This window comes from Ictidomys tridecemlineatus, chromosome 16 (assembly GCF_052094955.1).
Source record: "Ictidomys tridecemlineatus isolate mIctTri1 chromosome 16, mIctTri1.hap1, whole genome shotgun sequence".
In the NCBI taxonomy this organism is placed as follows: Eukaryota; Metazoa; Chordata; class Mammalia; order Rodentia; family Sciuridae; genus Ictidomys; species Ictidomys tridecemlineatus.
This window is the reverse complement of record NC_135492.1, coordinates 33,363,584-33,383,128: the sequence shown is the minus strand read 5'-3', so window position 1 is coordinate 33,383,128 and position 19,545 is coordinate 33,363,584. Positions and strand designations below refer to the sequence as shown.

The following is a 19,545-nucleotide window of genomic DNA, read 5'->3' as shown; positions in this document are numbered from 1 at the left end:
TTTGCACCCTTTGGCCAGTTTTTCAGTATTCTACTGTATATTTTGAATTCTTTATAAGAGCCTTTAGCATTGTTGTAGAACAATGCAAAGAGTTTCCCAAAATATGGCACTATTTTTGAAAGGTTTGTGGACATAGAATGACATGATGAGAAAAGCACCTGGCATGGTGTGGTTATGTGATTCTGAGAAGACACAATTTCATTGTGAGGTCACAAATGGTGTTCCTACCTATTATGTCCTTCCATTTGTTCTTTAGCATACTTCAACTCATCCTTCAATACCTACTTTAATGTGAAGAATTTATACTCTCAGCCAATACCTATAACCAGCCAATCAGAATCCTTCTCTGAAGACTAAGAATCTGAGCAGCAACAAAGAAACAGCAGAAAGGCTTCCAGTGTGCTCATATAGCAGCAGGCTCAGGAAAGACTATAAAGGGGTTTGGGGTACTGAGATCACCTGGCAAAACCCAGCTCCTGGTTTTATTGAATTTTGCCATCAGGTTCCCCAGTGTCATCTAGAGCATTTTTTTTAAAAAGCACCCAGTTCAATTTCTGCAGCTTGAAACCCAAGTCCCCAACTGCTGCTCTATCTCGACAGCATTGAGTCAGGATGTCAGAAAAAAACAATAGTTATACATAAGTCATCATAAAGAGGCTTATCTTCTGAGACTTAACCTTTAGAAAAATGGCCATGAACAGACACTTTTGCTCCCTCATTCTGAGATGCCCCAGGCTGTCTGCAGAAGAGATCACAGATGACTCTTGTTTGCCAAGTAGCTGGGCCCATCCTGTGTTGAAAGGGTAAGAGAAGGTGCTGAAGGCCACAGAGCGTTAAAAAAAGAAGGCCATGTCCTTTGAAAACATGCTTTTTTAATCTGGCTGGGATCTTTCACAAATAGGGCAGGGACATTGCTAGTTACTTGACAGTGCCTCTTCTGCATTCATAATACAAAGACAGTGCTGAAAACATGCTCACATTTATGCAAATAAAGTATTATCATCAGCTGGAATTTTGTAAATGGAGATACTCTGTGGTGAGCAGAGTGGTTCAAGGTGAACCATTGAAGATGTGTGGTTCAAACGTGACCAGAGCCCAAAGGTAATTGTCCCTTAGACTCAGTGGTGTCACAACCGTGGGCATCTCTGCAAGATCTTTTTTCATTCATTTCAGATGGAGTTTTCAAGGAGCTATGGAGAGGCCAGGTGACAGGGAGGCTGGTGTAGGAGTGAACTTGATGGAAAACCATGGCTAATGAAGAAGAGCAGAGCCATTTGGTATGTTAGTGGATGTTGGTGGAATTGGGCCAAGCCAGACTGCAAAGGTTCCAGGGCTAGAGGGAAAAACCTGCAATCCCAGAGTGTTAAATATGTCATTGGAGGATGAGTTACGTGGACAGAATGCAGAGGATCAAATGGGTGGAGTGGGCATGGCTCTGCAGAACAGTGCAGGTAAGAGGCCGGATGCTGGGTGGAGTCTATGAAAAGAAATGGAGAGGACCTAGTGGGCAGAGCTGGTGAGGCAGAGTCAGGCTGAGTGAGTGGAGCCCAGCTTGTAAGAACAGTGGGCGGGGAGAAGACAGGGGAAGCACGTGGGAGGCAGCACCCCACCCAGGACCACTTAGGAGAGCACAGCCTAGGAACCAGGAGGCACAGTGGTGCAGGAGCAGAGGGCATGGTGGGTGCATCCACAGGAGGCAAAGGGAGTCAGAAGAGGCATCCAGTAATTCTGTCAGGAGTCACTGTGGACCCAAAGGGGAAGCAGGGTCTTTGGGCTCTGAGATAGTAATATGACATCAGGGTCTGCTTCATTGGGGGCCTCAGTTTCCCCTCTTACCCACTGAGGCAATGGAGGGAGGCTGAAGATGCCATGGCACAGCCTTTCTATCTTCCTCCCTCTCATGGGATGCTGTGTACTTTCTATATTTTCAGGTTGGTTGCGTCCCATGGGGTTTCTGGAAGGGGTTCTCGGGATATCTCCTGAGACACTTTGTGGGGAACAATAAGTTTTTCTGGTGTGTCCACAGAGAATTTTCTTGGTGCCTGCTGTTTACATATTGAGTCCCTGAAGTCCAGAGAGGGTAAGCCTGTGATGCAGCCGACACTTGTTGGAGCCTGATCTGGATCGCACAGTCCCCTTCACTCACTCACTCACAGGCAGAGGTTTCCTAGCACCTGGGCAATGTAAAAAAAGCATTGATTAGGGAAGAGGCCTTGACTCTTTCCAGGTGCTACTTTGGAAAACTCCCTACGTCTGTAAAGTAGGACATAAAGTGATGTCTGCCTCTCAGGCTGGTGTAAGGCCAAGCTCCAGGTTCATGATTCTCTAAAAGGCAGTTTGCAATGGGTGGGGCAGGGGATCTATTTTGACAGTATTATCATTTAGTATTTTATTTTCTTTTCAACATTTCTTTTTTAGTTATAGGTGGACACAATACATTTATTTTATTTTTATGTGATGGTGAGGCTTGAACCTAATGCCTCATGCATAATAGATGAACACTCTACCTCTAGGCAAAACTGCAGCCTTCATTTAATTTTATATATGGAAACATAACTCCTTGCATTAAAAAAAAACTATATTACCAGGCTCTGTCCTAGGCAGAGAGGACACAGACATTAACAAAACAGCAAGGAATCTCTGCTCTCATTTTCGTGGGGCTACCATTCCCCTGGACTGACCCAAGAATTCAGGCACTAGAGACATGAAATACTGACCCCCTATAGGCATCTGATCTAATGTTACCATCCATGGAAATGTTTTACCTTCTCAATTATTCTAAAACACACTCCTCACCATGTCATTTAGCTGCCCCAATCCTTTTCTACCTGTGAGATAAAGGCCTCCTTAAGGATCCCTTCCTTGCTTCCTTCTCCAGTTTCATCTCCCCACCCCTCTTTGAGGTTTCAAGAATTCTTGTCTCATCCCTACTTGTACTTACTGCTCTGCTTAATGTGGGTACTTTCCCATTGTTAGAAGTGCTAAGTCCTAATTAGACACTAGATGGCACCAGAAGTGTACTTTTGACATTTTTCTAGCTTCCACCAGAGTATGTGCCTATTTATTGGCTGGCTTGGTTAAGAAACATTTTAGAAAACTCTTCAGTACTTGCTTTACAAGCAGCTTTTAACTTTTTTTGTACAAACCTTTATTAATTGTATGTATGAAATTAATCATCCAGCTATGAAAGGGAGTATTACAATAACTACCCAGTGTATGTGTGTGTGTGTGTGTGTGTGTGTGTGTGTGTGTCTGAACATATATTTTTTTTTTCAAAATTTATTCAGAAGTAGGAAAAGGGATTCAATTTAGTCATGGCCTCTTCCTACACCCATTGTGCCTGGGATGTTTCAGGAGTCCTTACTAATATTGCAGGTATTTCATTCTCTTTTATATAGTGTGATTATTATAAGCCATTAAATAGAATAAATATATCTAAGAGATGCCAAGTGTTATCTCACTTGTAGTTGTCCATTGGGTATCTAAGTGAATATTCAGTGCTTTTTGGCAAAAGCAGCTTTTAAGTCCCTCAATATGAGGAGGATTTGTGAACATTTAGCAGAACTTGTCCCCATGGATGTGATCATCAATATTATATATATTATATAAAATTATGGCATGACTTGGTTATAGGAATAAAAGTGGTTTAACATGACTTATTTATTTATAATTATATATTTTATAAATACTTAATGTAATTGTACAAATATTTAATGTAATTGTCTATTTATAAAGCAATAAGTTTGAATACATGTATCTCTCTGGGTCCCTATTTCACACATATATGTTTATAATATTGTCTTTAAGATAAGCAGGTTTGGGGGATGGATTGGTGTGAGTGTAATGTTGAAAAGATCAAGGACAATTGCTGAATTTTTGACTTGAGCACTCTAGGGTAGTGGCTGATACCCAATCCTGTATGGAGCAGAAAAACCACATGAGGCAGGGAAAAGAGTGCTAGTCTTGAAGAAGGCTTTTATGTTGATGTTTGTGATTTCTCCTTGATATCCACAAGAACATGTCTGAACATGAGAGGAGAGGACTGGGAAGAAAATGAATATTTGGAAATCAAGGGAATGTGGAAAATACTGCCATGAGACTGAGCATGACCCAGGGTGTGGGTGAAGATACAGAAGTACAGGGAGCATTTCTCTGAGCTGGGGACACCCCTATATTTAGCATTGGTGAAGAAAATTATATGAAGGAGACAGAGAGTGAGGGCATCTAGTTAAAGAGATAGAAAACCAGGAAAATGTAATGACATGGATTTCTGGAAGAGATGATTTTAAAATGAAAGGTAGAAACTTTGGTTCTAAAAACCACTAAAAAGTGAACTACAGGGTGACAAAGAAGGCACCTTGAAATTTGGTGCCATAGTGGTTTCTGATGATCTCAGTGGAACCCCTGTCATGTGGTGGGAACTGAAGTCAAATGAAAGATATATGGAAAAAAATATGGTCAGCATAGTGAAGGCAATAGCTGGAGATCATTTTTCTGATTGTGTACAGTGAAATAAAGGAAGACTCAGCCAGGTGTTAACATTTATGGTGTCTGAGATGTGGGGAGAGCTCATTTCTGCAAATGTTTTTTGTGGCTGCAGAAAGCTTTTTTCTATTACCATGTTTGCCACCTACACCCTAGAGTTGATTTTTTAGTAGTAATATAAAAGCTCAATAGTAATTTCTGGAGGGTAGGAAGGGTGCTGTGGCAGGGCAAGGGATGAAAGTAGAACTAACTAACTAGATATAATCATTTTGTATCATGCATTTGGAAATTTTATGCTTGATTCCATTAACATGTGCAATAAATATTTGTTAATTAAAAACAAATTAAAACTAATTATTCCATTTAATCACTGCAAGGTAGGCACTCAACACTGATGGAGAGAGTATCCTTATGGTTTGTTTCCTGCTTATGAAAATGGTCATTGTTAATCACCTATAAAGAGAACTGATTAAATAATTTTGGAAGAAATAGTATGGATTTGAAATGCCTTGTTGTCACAGAATGATGAGGTTATCTGATGGTCACTGAAATATTTGAAGCACTACAGTCCACCCATTGTAAAGGTAGTTTGTGCTAGGTTTATCCTTTGGGAATGTAATACTTTTCCTTTATTCCTTCACTATTTGTTGCAATCAAGTCACTGGAATCTTCCCACCCATAAAATGACAAGGATAGTAAGCTCCACATGCAGGAGGCGATGCTATTCTTTTTTTTTTTTAAAGGAAAATGGCCATGCATCTGCTCTTTAATGTTTTCCTATGATATATTAAAATAAAAACAAAGTTTCAGTCTCTTCACAAGTAGTAATTTATATTCTCTGGATTTTTTCAGCCACAACAACTGGATTCTCGTTTCTGATTTTTGCTGCAGCTTCTGCTTTGTAATCATATGGACAGTTGTGCTTGTCAGAGTAACGGTGAAGTCCACAAAACAAATTCCCACATCGGCAGTAAAATCCTGTAAGGCCAACTTTCTTTCTACACATGAAACATCTGTTCTTCTTTGGTTTGGGTAACTCAGGAGCTTTTTCTTCACTTTGAGAAGTACTGGGCTGAGAAACTGATGGACTGGGCTGAGTGACAACTGGCTCTGACACCTCTGTTTTCGGGGTAATTATTTTGTCCTCTCTTGAAATGCTCATTTCTGTCAATTGCTGAGTTACAGGCAAGGCAGCCACAGGCACATTTCTTGATTTTTCAGATGTGCTGCCAGCAGCACCTTCAGAGTTGTTTAAGCTAGCCTCTGCTCTCTGTACAGATGCAGAATCTGAGGTAGGACTGTTGGAACCACTGGCTGTTCATTTAATTAGGTTAGTGATTTAAGCACTTTCACTTTGCTGCAATCCTACACTTGAGTATCCAAACCATTGGGCTCATTCTGCCACTATTCTGTTGCCTCTGAAGATGTTCTTTGTAGCAAACAGAACACATTCCATTTGTCCTAGGATTTCCATAAAAGCCACATCCTGTACTACACAGCATGGGCCCTGGGGTCTGGTTAGTCTCCTGAGCCATATTTTTCTGCCTGCGGGGGCCGGAATGCAGAAGTCGAGGTCGCGCGCGACGCCGGCGCGATAGGGCCGAGCCGAGGCCTCCGAGAAGGACGAGCCAGGCGCCTGGAGCCGCCGCCACCGGCCAGGAGCGGGTCGGGGCCGCAGGTGGAGGTGGTGGCGCCGCTGCCGCCACGGGGTCCTTCTTTGTTCCTGCAGCAGCGCCGAGCTTGGCCGGGACACGCCGGAGCTCGGGAAGTGGGAGGAGGGAAGGGGGGGGTGCAGAGGAGGAGGCGGAGGGAGGACCGGAGGCCGCTGCTGCTAACGCTGTTCTAGGAGCTCGCCCGTTGTTGCCTCACGCCTCCACGGGCGGCCGGGTGGGCCGAGAAAGGGTTGAGTGGAGCTCAAGTTGCGAGGTCCGGGCGTTGTGAGTGTCCGCTGAAGGCGCTTTCCGTCGTTTCCGCCACCGCCAGGGAAGCTGCGCGGCTCCCGGCAGGGAGAGAGCGCGAAGTCCTGATGCAGACAGCTTCGCCATCTGGCCGACTGACGCTAGCTCTTCGCACGGCGCTCGGGCCGAGGCGATGCTATTCTCCTGCATTATTTTTAACTCTTCTATATGAAAGATTTGTCTGTTCCCAAGAGTTTTTATCAGTGAAGTCAATTATGTTTTATCAATAAATATATATTCATTTGTTGCTTTCACTTATAATTTACTGTTAAAGGTTTTTATTTTATTGCTTATATTTTTTCCAGCTTTCACTCTTTCAGGATCTTTTACTTTAGTACTTACATCATTTGTCAGGCATCCACATTTTGGACACCTTGGCAGACTCTCCTCTTACTCTTCATTTTCTTCCTCCTTCTTATGTTAAGGCTCATTTTTAAATTGATGCCATCAAATCCTAGAATCATCACTTTCTCCAGGGAAATATACAACTTTTTACTGATATTTTTGGGTACCTTGTGTAATTTGTCAGGCCCAATGCAAAATGAAAACTTAGACTTCCTGTCTAGAAGCAGGTGACCTCTACCATTGACATTATGCCACAGAAATCTATTTCTTTCTTCTGTGATATCTTCAAATGTCATGGTACATTTTGTCTTTTAATTGTCCTTCTTATTACAACATTTTAAATTATTAGGAAGTCTTCTAACATTCATCTTTATGTATGCCATATCAATTCTTAATGCAAACTTATGAACAAGTCACATTGGAGAACTTACACATCCATGTTGTGTTCATTAATACCAAAGCAGGGGATATGTTACACAGAACCAGTGCAATTGTTTTTACTACACCTTGATAACTGTGAACAATTTCTCCAACTGGTTTGTTAATGAGTTTGAACGAACTGGAAGAAAAATGACTGTGGATCATGCTACTTTTCTTTTCCCTTCATATTCTCAGCTGGAGAGGTGGGTTAACACAGTGAAGTACCTTGAGTGACAAAGCTGTCTTCTTTCTGTATTTGAATCTAATTCTGGTTGGAGATTAATGTGTGGCCTCCCTGGGTTTCATCATGCTCCCCTTTTTTACTTACTTGTGAATAGGACATGGTCACATTGTACCCAACTATCTCTTAGCTCCCATATTTCCTTGCTCACTAGAATTTGTGATAATGGGAATGAAAACTCAGTGTGCATGAGGTGGCCAAATGCAGTATACCTGCAGGTTACATTTATGTACTGTGTTCATACCTGTGGTTCATTGTCTTCTTGGAATTTCCTTTGAAAAATAAGTAGTAAGATAAAATCAATAAAAATTATGATAGCAACAGCAGAATACTCAATCAAGGACAGATCCAATGTGAGCAGTAATCCTGACTGTGTAGGAAGAGCATCATGGGGCTAGTCCTCCTTTTTCTGCCTTCTGCCTCCTCTTCTCTCTCCATCATCCTTCCCTCCCTCCATCCCTTGTATCCCTCTTCCTCCTTTGCACAATAGTAATTACACTAGGTAGGATATATGTACTCTGAAAATATATATATAAGTGAACATTAGAGTATTGTAAAGTATAAGTACAGAATTATCCTGTAAATATCTAGAAGTTGTTTATCTTGTACAATTAAAATTTTATATCCATTGAAGATCAGCACCCATTTTACCCTAGCCACATTTCTTTGCAAACAGCTGTTTACATTTTTTTTTTTGCCACTAGGAATTGAACCCAAAGCACTTAACCACTGAGTCATATTCCCCGAGTTTTTATTTATTTATTTATTTATTTATTTATTTATTTATTTATTTATTTATTTATTTATTTATTTATTTAAATTTAGAGTCAGCCTCTCACTCAGTTGCTTAGGGCCTGGCTAACTTGATGAGGCTGGCTTTCAACTTGTGATCCTCCCACCTCAGCTTCTCAAACCACTGGTATTCAAGGTATGTTCCCAATGTACCCAGCTTGTTTACTGGTTTTTCATAGGGATTTTTTGTGTTTTAGAATTTATACTTTTCTCAGGTGATGTGTAAGTAATTTCTCTCATTCCAACAGTTGAATCTTTTCCCTGTTCATGCTTTACTGTGCTGTGCAGAAGCTTTTGGTTTAATGAAATTATACTTGTCTGTTTATGGTTCTTTCCTCTGTCTTTTTACTGTCATAGCCAAAGAACCATTTCCTAAAGCAATGATATAAAGTGTTTTTTCTGAGTTTTCTTTTCAAATCTTGCTCACAATTTTATGCTTTTCTTTTTTTTTTACATTTTAGATTGAAAAATAGTAACTTCAGCTTGTGTGGTATAGCATATTTTAATACATGTAACACTGTCTAGTGATCAAATCAGAGTAAAGTTTATATTTGTCACCTTAGTAAGATAGGAAGAGATGAGGAAATGGGACCCCAGTATTTTCATCCAGGAATTTTACAGATTCACATCTCACTGTTACATTTTTTCCTCTTTGAGTTGATGTTTTGATAAGGTGTAAGATAAAGTTTGGTTTTCTTTCTTTGCCATGCAGTTATTGAGTGTCCTCAGCACCATCTGTTAAAGAGACTATCCTTTATCCATTCTGTATTATTGGTCCCCTTCTCAAACATGAGTGTGAAGTGAGAGTCTGGGCTTATCCTTATTCTCTTTTTTGTGCATTGGTCTGTATGTTGCCTTCTATTTCAGTACAAAAGTGTTTTAATTCTTATAGTTCGTAATTTGTTTTATTCCATCTTTTTTGCACATGTTACAATTAGTTACACATAACAGTATAATGCATTGACACAGTATACATAAATGGAGTATAACTTCACATTTTTCTTGTTGTGCATGATGTAGAAGTACACCAGTCATGTAATTGTATAAGTGTACAGGGAAATAATATCTGATCCATTTCATTATCTTTCAAATCCTCATACGTCTTTCCCTCCCTTCACTTCCCTCTCTCTAATCTAAAGTGCATTTATTTTTCCCTAGTGCCTTCCATTGTGAATTAGCATCTGCACTTCAGATAAAATATTCAACTTTTGGAACTTTGATATTGGTTTATTTAGCTTAGCATGATATTCTCAAGTTCCATCCATTTGCCAGCCAGTTGCAATTTTTTTTATTTTGAGGTTGAATAATATTCCCTAACACACCCCCACACACACACACACACCACATTTTATTTATCCATTCATCTGTTGAAGGTTACCTAGGTTGGTTCCATAGTTTAGCTATTGTGAATTGACCTACTCTACATTGATGTGGCCACCAGCAATGTATGAGTGTACCTTTTGTCCCACATCCTCATGAACACTATTATTGCTTGTATTCTTGATAATTGCCATTATAACTGCAGTAAAATAAAATATTGAAATAGCTTTCATTTGCATTTCTCTAATTGCTAAAGATGATGGTCTTTTTTTAAATATGTTTGTTAAACAATTGCATTTATTCTTCTGTGAAGTGTTTAGTTCCCTAGTCCATTTATTGATGAATTCTCTCTCTCTCTCTCTCTCTCTCTCTCTCTCTCTCTCTCTCTCTCTCGCATTAAAGTTTGTTGAGTTCTTTATATATCTTTTAGATTACTGCTCTATTTGATGTTGTGTATGGTAAAGATTTATTTTTCCATTCTGTAGTCTCTCTCTCCATGTTATAGATTGTTTCCTTTGTGGAGAATAAGCTTCTTAGTTTGAATCCATCCCATTTATTGATTACTAATTTTATTGTTTGTGTTTTAGGAGTCTTGTTCAAGAAATAAGATCCTGGGCCTCATATATGCCAGGCAAGGGTTCTACCACTGAGCCACTACTCCAGCCTCAGAAACATTATTCTTAAGGGAGAAAAATTTAAAGTATTCCCTCTAAAATTCAAAAAAAGAAAAAGGTTGGCTTTTTTGGCCACTTCTATTCAACATCCTTGAAACTCTATCCAAACCAATTAAAAGAAAGAATTAAAGATAGATGAATAGAATAAGAGGAATTCAAACTATCACTATTTCCTTATGACATGATTCTGTATTTAGAATATCCAAAAAAAATTACATGAAAACTTTCTTGACTAATAAATAAATTCAGCAAAATAGCACAATATAAAATAAACACCCATAAACCAAATGCATTTCTATACTTAAGCAATGAATCCACTTTTAAAAAAAAATAGGAAAGCCACCCCATTAACAATGGCCTCAAAAAAGAAAAAGAAAGAATAAAATAAAATACTTGGGAATCAATCTAAAAAGAGGTAAAATACCTCTACAATGACAAGTATGCCGGTGGCGCCAGGGGTCCTGAGGAAACTGCCATGGTCGCCTTCGCAGGTGAGCCCATTCCCTTCCCACCTCTGCTGTCCCCAGCACACTGGGGCCACCGCTCCCAGCTGCGCTCAAGGAGTAGCCAGATGTGCCAAGCTTTGGCAGAGCTCGGGCTGTTGTCATCCACAAGGACACGCAGGAGCACATAAAGGCAGAGCGCAAGAGGCTGCTCAACTGCATTGCAGCCTCCAAGTGATGCAAGCGCAAGCTAGAGCGCACCTCCTGCCTGGAGGAGAAAGGGAAGAGGCTCAAGAGCCAGAACAGCGAGCTGGCGTCCACCGCGTGCCTGCTGTGTGAGCAGGTGGCAAAGCTCAAGCAGAAAGTCCTCAGCCACAGCAAAAGCAGTGGCCAGCTACTGCCCCAGCACCAGGTGCCTGCGAACTGAGCCCCAGCGTGAGGTGCATGCGTGGCCTCCCTCCTTGAGGGGCAGGAGCAATAGGGAGGCGGTAGCCCTGGACTTGGAGAGAGTGGGATCCCCAGGGATATCCCGGGAGTGCCCAGAACTCAGAGAGGGTTCCCTGGACTTGACAAGCTGGACCCCCCCTTAGGGGGGGGCAGCGCATGACCCCTCCCTCCCACTGCCTCTGTTCCCCCTCTAGCTGCCCCTGTTACCTGCACTGCCGCCCTTTATAGCACAAACCCTTGCCCCGCCCGCCCCTTTGTACACACCACTGCAGAAGGGGGCACTGTGGGGAGCAGCCTCCAGCCTGCATTTTCTTTTACTTTTTTTTGCCTTGGAAGAGAGAAGGACGCAGCTTTCCATTCTGCCCCATTTATGTTTCTACTCGGGAACAAATGGTTGTGTGTGCGTGTTTTCTTTTGTTGGTTTTTTAAAGACATGGGAACAACAACAAAAACTACTAAGCCATTTTCTCCTCTGCTACCCCCTTCTGTCCTCCTGACACCCCTCCCCCCTGCCCTTTTGATTCTTTTATTTCTGTTTTTGTTTTGCTACTAGTCCACATTCCTGTTTGCAATTCTTTGTTCACCCGTTTTTTTTTTTTCAGTAAAATCTCCTCACTCCAAAAACGAAAAAGAAGAACTTTTCTCTTGTGTTTACTATAGACAGCTTTTATAGTGTTAAGATATATTTCTACTATACCTGGTTTTCTAGTGTTTTGACCATGTATTTTGTCAAATCCTTCTTCTGCACTTATTGAAATAATTTTCTAATTGTTTTCTTTACATCTATTTACTTAAAAATATGAAATAAATGTAAAAACCTTTGAAATAAATAAAACACAAGGAGATCAGTCAAGGGAAGTGATGGAGCCCCATGAGAGCAGGATGATAATTATAAAATACATCTGAATTAAAAGCTAAGTTCCATGAAAAGTGGAATTAACATTTTTCATGTGTGTGTATTGGGATAATTACTACACTAATTTAGGTATTTGTAGAGTAGGAGAATATAAGATACTATTACAGTGTTAAGAATTAGGAAAATAAGAGGAGCTCTATCATAAACATCATGCTGAATTTAGCTGAAAACCAAAAGTGAAGTCTAGAGATGTTTTGTACAAAGCAACAAAGTTAAGCAAATAGATCATCAGTTTCCTTGCTGCTGAGTACAGAGTAGAAGGTAATAGTTTACACACATGTTTTTAATAAATTAAATAAAATAATTAATTTCAAGGGAGACTAATAAACCAGACTGTGGTAGAAGAAACTGTCAAGTTTCTTAACTTGTTAAACTGTCTTTGACACATCTATGACCAAGAAAGAAAATTGACTATTTCCCATAAATAAACTCAATAATAACAGAAAGTCTTCTCAGATAAATGGCTACACTTTTAATAATGCTGCAATAGTCATTAACTCTGGTGCCTATTACAGAATAATCACTCAGTGCCTGAAAGATTCATGGGAACAAAGAAATAGGTACCCAGAGCTTTGAGTCTTCTTCAAGAAAAATTTTATTTTTTTCCAAGCTTTGGCCATCCTGAAATCAATGTGTGGATTCAGATACTTGGGGCAAAGCTGTACTCTGATGATCCAATTACTTTATTCTTTTAAAATTACAAAAATTTCTGTAGAAAATGCTTACTTTACCTGAACAACTAAAGTCTGTTTTCATTCATTGAATGAATTTAAGTTGTCTTTAAAAAGCTTTTTTTTTTCTTTAAAGTTTTCAGTAAACAAAATCATTCTTTGATATTTGGGTGAAAAATCAGTGAAAATTATTTTGAAAGTTTGAATATTTCTCTCTGAATTATTATAAACTGCTCTTATTACAGAAAAGTCAGTAATGTAATAGAAAATAATTTAGTTTTTATTGCTGATGTTGGTTTTTTTGTTAGTTTATTTTATTCATTTATTTTTTTGGTTCTGTTCCTAGTAAAACAATGTAAGTCCTCTCACTTGACCCCGACATGTATGGCTTGTTGTATTAGAAAATAAATTAAATAAACAATCAATCAAACAACAACAAAAAACTAATGTTTTATGTGAGTGTGTATACTCTTAAAATATATTTTTCAGATTTTTCAACTAAAAACAACTCAGAGTAATGACACCTAATATAAATAGATATGCTTCCCATAGATCTTTATTTTCCAAATGAATAGTTCATGAGAAGTAAATATGAAGAGTAAACTGAGACATCTTCTCTTAGAAAGAAATCAAGGAAGGGATAGAGAGTGAGAGATAAGAAAGAAATAACCAATAAAATGAGGAAGAATAGAAGTAGAGAAGAGATAAAGGAAGGAATAAATGTGACGATTTTTTTCATATGGGAATTAAGATAGGTTAAAAACCTTCTTCCTGAGAGAGCCAGTTTTTCTTCCAATTACCCCTTTCCATTATAGTCCATCTTCTCATCCTCTCACCCTCATCATATTGAATATTTAGCAGATATATATTGTGATTATGAACTAATCTGTTCTTGAAGATGATTTCTTCAGTAACTGTACAGTCCAGCTTAGTCATGAGCAGATAGTTCAAGAACTATGAAAAAAAAAAACTGTGGATACCAATCATGCAGGATTTTCTCTTTTCCATTCTAGGAACCAAAATGAGAACCTTTTTTTCTGTTACCCTTGGCTGAGAATGTAAGGGAAGGTCCTGATTGGCCCTGATTATGTCCAAATCTACTAAATATTGTTGTGAGCATAATGGAACTTGATCTGGACAGAAATGACTCACAGATTCTGTTATCTGTTTCTGGTAGATTAGTGTTAATAACTACCATAGCTCAGAAATGCAAGATCTACATGAAAAGGGATAAGTGATTAAAAAAAATGGAAAAAGAATATGCAGCTATCAGTATCACCAAATGCTTACATATTTATCACATTAATCAGACTGTATTTCTCAGTAGTATCACCCAAAATTTATCTAGCCTTTAATGTGTATTAGCACACCTCTTTACTGGGACTATCTTTATTTAGTTCAACCAGAGATTTGTTGAGTAACAAAAAGAAAGTACTCTCATTTTATAGGTAGCATATTGGAAGTAAAGTAGACTTTAAAATAATCTCAGATAGTTTTCTCATTAATATGAGTGTAGTAAAATAAGTTTAGAACATCTTTTTCTTAGTATTCAAAGAATTACTACCTATGGAGCAGAATGATAAATAATCAGTTTTTATTGATGTAAAAGTATCTTTTGAATATAAGGTACTAGTTTATTCACAAAGGACTTATCTTCACTGTTCTCTAAAAAGGTAATGAAAATTGTAAAAATAGAAAAAAAGAAAGAAAAATAAGGATGTTGGAAACTATTTATACTCAGTCCAAGTTTTAATGTTCAGGACAAGTCCTAGGTCTGGGTACATTTCAGGCAAGATAAAACACCAAGCCTTCTCTAATTGTTTTAATAAACAGACTGTATTTTAAGAAGACTTGTAGATTTACAGAAAAATGAAGCACATAATACCATGATACCATATGTCTTCCCTTATTCAGAGTTTTCACTACTTTTCTCCAGTGAAACTATTACTGTATTCTTGATCCATAGCAACTTTGAGATAATAAATGGTTATTATTTTAAGCTGATAAGCCATGTGGTAATCTGTTATAAGGGAAAGAGAGAGGCTAATACAGTAGCCCATCCCTTAAAGGGTATAGTAATATTTAGGGGTATGGGCAAAGGTAGGAGCTTATTCAAATCTCTTAATGGTTATAGAATAAGGGGTAAGATACATAAATATTCTGATTATTGAGGATAATGATAGTAAAGAATGTGATACAGTAATTACAGATATATGTAAGTATATCTGTAAAAGGCCTCGAGCTAGGCACAGTACCTGTGTTGGTAATGTGCCTCTATTTTTTCAAAGCCTGGTCTCTCTGATGCCAAAGCCCTGACACATCCTATTATTCATGGCATATAGGACTGGCTGAGTTAGTATTAAGAATGCCCAATAAAGACAAAATCATTGTTATCACAGACTTAAACTTAATCAAGAAGCAAAAGTCAGGTGTGTAGTTACTCAGGTGGCAAAATGAATGTGTAAACGAAGTCATTTACACTGGCATCTTCTAACAGAATCTAGACCCACCAAAGCCATAACTAGATTTCTTTCTCTAAACTTTCACAATCGTTTCACAAAGAATTACCCACAGGTACTGTCTCTTTCGTGTACCAAGTGCTGTCACGAAGGAGGCCCACAGGCAACAAATGTGATCACTACAGATGGCTCCTTGTCTTGTGCCACCCTGGAGCACCCACTAGGACTATGTTAACCATCAAAAGTAATTTTTGGTTTGCTTCAAAATGAATTCCATAATATTTTTCTATGAAGCAGTTGAGATTTTTAAAAATGGGAAAATAATGTTACCATTTTGATTTATAAGAATATAATATTCCTTGTCTTTTCATTTTCTTAAAGAAGTCAAGTTTCATGGACCAAGGTTAAGAGGGGAATTGCCAAGCAGTCTTTGTTTCAAGGATATAGTGACACATCTGTGCCATTAATCATTTAAGACATTTAAGCATATAGAGCAAAAAGTATATAGATTCAATTTTCTATGCAAATTTTGCAATATTTACACAACTAACAGAAATTTGTTTTTTTTAAAACACTTGCTAAGAGGCAAATATATTGTACTTAGTCAATCAATGAACACATAATTTTCTTTTGTTTGTTTTGGTTTTTTATTACAAGGGATTGAACCCATGGGGTGCTTGCCACTGAGCAACCTCCCCAGCCTTTTTGTTGTTGTTGTTGTTGTTGGCAGTTTGGGGGTGGGTGGGTTGGTACCAGGGATTGAACCCAGAGGCACTCAACCACTGAGTCACATACCCAACCCTATTTTGTATTTCATTTAGAGACAGGGTCTCACTGAGTTGCTCAGGGCCTTGCTAAATTACTGAGACTAGCTTTGAACTCACAATCCTACTGATTCAGCTTCTTGACACACTGGGATTATAGATGTACACCACCACTCCCAGCAAACAAATAATCTTTGAATCTACTAGGTAGCTGATGTAAAATTAGAATTTGTATAGAATGTTAATATTTTAATGAAAAGCATTTTAACTTAATGATGCTTTTCAAGACCTACAAAGAATAAAGAGGAAGTGTTCATTTATACAAAACAAATGATATCCCACCTCAAATAACAGTGAAGTTTACTCCAACTGAGTTCACGGTGCAGACTACTGAGACTCCCATTTTGTTGACATTGAGAAACAATGAATGATTTATTTGAAATGAGGAACATAAACTTGAGAGCAAACTATGCTACCTATTAATAAAGTATCTGCCTTCTAATGAGAAACAGCTGACATATTGCCCTTGGTAAACAGTATACGTCCAAACTTAATTTTTTTTCTTTAATAAACGTGCTTTTACTAACAAAGTGACAGAAACATACATAGCAGTTTGATGTTCTCAGAAGGGGAAGCTTTGTCTCCTGAGCAACTCAGAGCCTTTGACACTGGAAACACTAAAGACTTTCATGTTACTGTCATACAGATAAAAAGATCAAATCAGAACTGATCTGGATGCCTTGTTCTTTCCCTTTTCAGAATCTATGTGCTTTTTAGAAAGCATAAAATCAGATATTTCAAATTGTTTTGCAAATAACTTGCCTTAATCTACTGGGTTTTTGTTTGTTTGTTTTTGTTTTTCTATACAATGGTAAAGAGATTTTTTAAGAAAATTAAAAGAGATTCTTTCCCCCTGACATTTCTGTTTTAAGAAGAATATTTTTAAGAAGTTAATTGAACCCAGAGGAAAAATAGATGTAAAAGTATATACGTTTCACAGATGCTCTGGTTTGAGTGTTTGTACTCTACAAAATTCACATTAAGATTTAATCGACATTGTAAGTTTCACTGGGAATTGAGGCCTTTAAGATATTTAGGTCATGAAGGCTCCACCCTCATTAATGGACTAATATGGTAATCCCATGTGAACTGGTACCTCATGCATTCCTGCTTGTCCCCATTTTCACATGTACACTGTCTTTTTCACGCTTTTTGCCTTTCCACCATGTTATGAAATAGCAAGAAGGTTCTCACTAGATCTTCCCAGCCTCCAGAACTGCGAGCAAATAAATTCCTGTTCATTATAAATTACCCAGTCTTGGGTATTCTGTTACAGCAGCACAAGACAGACTAAGACAATAGATGAGGCCTATCACTAACCTAAAGCTCAGTGCAATGATCCCTACAAGAAGAAGTCAGATCATCTTCATTAATGACTGATGGAAACATTTCTGTTTGGCTACATGCTGGAGGCCTCACCCTGCTATTATTTGCTTTGACACAAGAGCAGAGTTGCTAGGACAGACTTGATTCCTGCCCAGGCTAGAGTCACAGTTCCCACTACGAGCTTTACCAACATGAGTCTTCCTGAAAACATAAAGCATGTGTTCCTGTGACTGTTTAACATACTTGAGTGAAGATGAAATCCAGTGGTTTCTTTTAACTTGGACACCTTACCGATTTTAAAAAAAGGCCTTTTGAGAAAGAAACACAGAGCAGGTAGGGGACACACCCTGGCTGGCATACAGCAGGTGTTTCTCAATGTGTCATACATGGCCCTTTCTCCCCATCAGAGAAATTAAGTACCAAGAAACAAATTTGTCAGGAAGGGTTGTTTATAAACACATTGGAAAGCCATTATAATATATAAGTTTTTTGACATTTTCCCCATAAGAGTTTGTTTTCTACCCCTTGGAAGTGATAACATGTCCATTGAAAATGCATGGATTACAGAATTAAGTCTCAACTCTGTGATAAAACCAAAGAAAGAGAACAAAAGTTATGAACTAGGGGTGTGATCCGTGGTAGAGTGCTTGTGCAGCATCCACAAGGCCCCAGAGGTCACTACAAAAAAAAACAAAAACCAAGGCTATACCCCTGTGGCAACTCCTACCACCCCTAACACTTCTGATACTTGTCTATCACTCAGTGCAGAAGTTTTGAGGCCAAGATCAAGTAATTTCTTTCTGTCTTTTTTTTTTAATTGGAGCATTATAGTTATAGATAGTAGTTGGGTTCATTCTAACAAAATGACACATGCATGTAATTTAATTTTAGTCCCCTTTGTTGCCCTATTTCCCTCCTCTCCTCCCTCCCCCTGTCCTGCTTCTACTCCACTGACTTTCCTGATGTTCATTTATTTATTTTTGATTGGCTCTTTCTACTTGTACACAAAGGTGAAGTTCCCTTTGACGCCTTAGTATCCAGCACGGTGGACAGCACAGGAGACAGGACCTTCCAGGAGATAATGAACCTCATGGGTCTCCAGGTCCATGATTAAGAAGCCAGGGAAATGAGGCATTTGTAGAAAATGAGCAGACTAGCAGGAATCCAAGGGAATTCATAGAACTAAAAAGCAAGTATTTTAGTGTAGGCTGTGGAAACTGGAATCTCTCCCCGAGAACTATGTTTTCTGGATACTTACTAGAAACCGCTGAACTGCTTTGTAAAATAATTTTACCAATGAACATCGGACTACTGATTGTATACAAAAGACCTAATTGTTCCCAATCTACATATAAAACATGAAAATGTCTATCCTTTTCCTACTGATTGGTATGAAGTTATATCGTGTTGTGGTTTTATTTATTATTTTTCTGGGGGCTAATGAAATCTAAAACTTTCTCTTAGAGTTATTGGACTTGTAGGATTTTCCTTTTATTTTATGTCTATTTTACCACTTAGCAAAATTATTTCTACTACCACTATTATTATTATTATGATAGATTAGGCATATAAACTTCTATATTGAAAGGTAATATTATAGTAATGATAAGAGTGATGAATATAAAGTATCTATTCTAATAAAGTTTAAAAACCCCTTTAAAAAACTTGGTTAACAAATTTTCTAGTTACTATGGTTATGTATCAAATTACTAAAAATTTAGTGCTATTGTCAATAATGATCAATAATTTAGTGCTATTAAACTAGTAAATTCTGCGGACCAGGAACTCGTGGCAGGGAATGAGGGTTCTAGACTCTTCTCCATGATGTCTGGGGCCTCAGATGGAAGATTTAAATAGAAGGCTTTAGGCTAGCATCAGATGGAGCCTCCTTCATGCACCCCTTTGGTCACAGACACCAAAGGTCAGGTAGGTCCCCAGTTCCTCTCCATGTGGGTCTTTCTATGTGATTTCTTTACACAGGTTTGTTTGGACCTTTTCAAACTACAGTGGCTAGGTCCCCAAATCAAGCTTTCTGAGTGAGAGAACCAGGTAAAAGTTCTATTTCCTTTTGAAACCTGGACTACAGCATTTTTCCTGAAGCATTCTATTGGACTAAACTGAGTCACTGAGGTTGGCCCACATCCAAGGGAAGGGAATATTCCTTCAATGGATGAGTCTCAACATCACCTATAAGAAGGTCATATGAAGTGGGATTGATTGGTGA

The 19,545-nt window shown here is 38.4% G+C and overlaps 1 protein-coding gene across 1 annotated transcript; it reads right to left on the bottom strand.

The window, feature by feature from the left end:
• Nucleotides 1-5,230: 5,230 nt before the first annotated feature.
• On the bottom strand, nt 5,231-6,157 carry LOC101961235 (AN1-type zinc finger protein 5). The gene is made up of 2 exons (XM_005342781.5): nt 5,870-6,157; nt 5,231-5,805 (listed from the first exon to the last, which is right to left on the bottom strand). Exons 1-2 carry the CDS (start codon nt 6,018-6,020, stop codon nt 5,315-5,317), a joined length of 642 nt encoding a protein of 213 aa, XP_005342838.1. The 5' UTR covers nt 6,021-6,157; the 3' UTR covers nt 5,231-5,314.
• Nucleotides 6,158-19,545: the final 13,388 nt, after the last annotated feature.

Coding starts and splice junctions, on each gene's coding strand:
- LOC101961235 (XM_005342781.5), bottom strand. CDS start 6,020: ATGGCTCAGGAGACTAACCAGACCCCAGGGCCCATGCTGTGTAGTACA. Junction 5,806..5,869: donor TGGCAGAATGAGCCCAATGG/TTTGGATACTCA, acceptor ACCTAATTAAAT/GAACAGCCAGTGGTTCCAAC.